Source organism: Anopheles darlingi, chromosome 3, assembly GCF_943734745.1.
Source record: "Anopheles darlingi chromosome 3, idAnoDarlMG_H_01, whole genome shotgun sequence".
NCBI classification, from domain to species: domain Eukaryota; kingdom Metazoa; phylum Arthropoda; class Insecta; order Diptera; family Culicidae; genus Anopheles; species Anopheles darlingi.
Genome location: NC_064875.1, coordinates 38,171,252 through 38,173,438, shown reverse-complemented (window position 1 = coordinate 38,173,438; position 2,187 = coordinate 38,171,252). Strand labels below are relative to the sequence as shown.

The following is a 2,187-nucleotide window of genomic DNA, read 5'->3' as shown; positions in this document are numbered from 1 at the left end:
CATGACGCAAAGGTAGCCAATTTTCTTTTGATATCCACTGTCAATCAATCGGCACCAGCGGCAATCGTTCCGCCGTGGCGGTGAAGTTCATGATTGACGACGACATTCCGTGACGAGTGTAGCGACACCAGCCTCCCTGGATCTATGTAAAGCTCGTGGGTAGCTCAAGAAGAACATCGAGTAGAACAGTGGCACATCAAGAATGAAAATCACGGCTGTGTCTCTTCTCCTCTTCCCCCACAACAGCGAATGTGGTCCACCGAAAGAAGAATCAAAAACATGAACGACGAATGGTCGAAACATTGGAAACAAACTAAATCTATTCCCCAGATACTTGGGAATCATTTCCCAGCGACCCCGACCCGCTAAGACACATACATCCACATGCTGTCCCCTGCTGTGGGCAACGTTTGCCGTTACGCGAGGAGTCAGGTGACTGATTTTCGCAACACGTGAGGTTCAAATTTGTCGTCAGCACGAGCGCCGTGTCCGGGAGGAATGGCATCATGAGTATTTTTGCCCCTGGAAATTGAGTTTGAAGTTGAACATGTGTGCACGCTTGTCGAATGCTTGATTGCTATTTGGTGCCACGGTTCTTGCTCAGAAATGGCCGACTGGCGCAATTGGCATTCGTCGTCGAGTCGAGCTACCCAGCATCAGTAGCATCGTCCATACCGAATGCATAAAAAGAAGAGAAGAAATGACAAATCGGAGGGCAACAGCAGTAGTAGCAGTACGAATTACGTGCGAGATCACTGAGCTGGAACAACATATGCGATTTCGATAATGCAAATAAACGTGCAGGGAATAAACACTTGCTGCATGCTTTGCGTGCCAGGATACCAGGGAAGGACGTGCAACGTGGTGTCCTTGGACCTTGCAAAGGGATTGTTCCGTTCCATGTTACACCTAGTAAGCTATGATACAAAACCCAGCACCAAAAATATCCGTTGCATTGTCATGGAACCTAAAAACAAGGCTACTCCGATTACAGAAATATTGCGCATTTTCAAAACATCATTCATACCGTGCACCAAATACGGGCAAAATTTATCATTGGTCCATTTGTCCGATCAATCTAAGATCCTCTTCGATTTCCGCTTTGCTCAGCAACGTTGTCACCTTCGCCATCTGACGATTCACAATGGCATTGCCCTGATGAGCAGGATAGAATAAACGCAAATTGCTGCGAAGTTCCCGGTGATTGTTCGTCGCCTCCTCCTGATGTTGATCATGCTGACAAATCCGGCTGAGTTGGTATTCTCGAAAGATCAACTTCTTCTGATGTTCCAGATCGAAAATCATTTTCTGTTGCAGCGCGTACGCCTGTCGCTCAAAGTCGTTCGTAGCGGCAAGTATCTCCTTTTTGTAATCCCTCTGGACGGCCATAAGCTGTTCCGTGGTGTGGTTCTTCAGCTCCACGAGGGTTTCATTCAACTCTTTGCGCAGCTGTTGCTCCCGTTGGATGTACACGGCATGCGTTCCGGTTTCTAGTTGTTCAAGTTCTTTAATCAATTTCTCCTTCTTCGCCTTATAATCGTCAAGCGATTCCCTTCCTAACCAAAAATGCTCATAATGTACTTCTTACAACTACGAAAGATCATAAACATTACCTGGGTTTCCCTGATTCTCCATCGTTCCGTAGTGTTCTCCGGGATTACCAAGAGTACCGACGATTTCCCAATATTTTTATAAGTAATTAAAACGAAACTACACAAGGTTTTCAGTCACAGTCACACGCGGTTTCCAAGATCGAGGCACATTTTCCAAATTCTGGGAAACAAAATTCGGCGCCATCGCTCACGGTAGATGACTTGCAAGATCGAGCCTGGATTCAAATTTGAAGCCAGCTTAAAATAATTATTGAGACGGCCACCGCTAGATGGCGCGAAGGTAGTAAAAAGGAAATGATGTTTTTTAAGTAAATTTTGTACTGCCGTTTTACAAGTTTCTCTAAATGATTTACTTTTCATAAGTTATATATACTAGCAAAGCATTTGTATACAAATGCTATTTGTATGTATAATATTTGATTAAAGTACTGTTTCTTAGACAATATCCATATGGAGCGCCTGAATAGAGGATGGGTTGGTTAAGTATCCCGGTGTTGAACAAGAGATTCATCAAGCGGTGTTTGAGGTAAAACATTTAATGAGACCATGCTATGCAATGGCCATTCAGATTTCG

At 44.5% G+C, this 2,187-nt stretch overlaps 1 protein-coding gene across 1 annotated transcript; it reads right to left on the bottom strand.

The window, feature by feature from the left end:
* Positions 1-1,053: 1,053 nt before the first annotated feature.
* Positions 1,054-1,733, bottom strand: LOC125955496 (uncharacterized). Its single transcript, XM_049686629.1, has 2 exons — positions 1,614-1,733; positions 1,054-1,556 (listed from the first exon to the last, which is right to left on the bottom strand). The coding sequence occupies exons 1-2, from the start codon at positions 1,633-1,635 to the stop codon at positions 1,054-1,056; spliced, it is 525 nt and encodes a 174-aa protein (XP_049542586.1). The 5' UTR covers positions 1,636-1,733.
* Between the last annotated feature and the right edge of the window lie 454 nt (positions 1,734-2,187).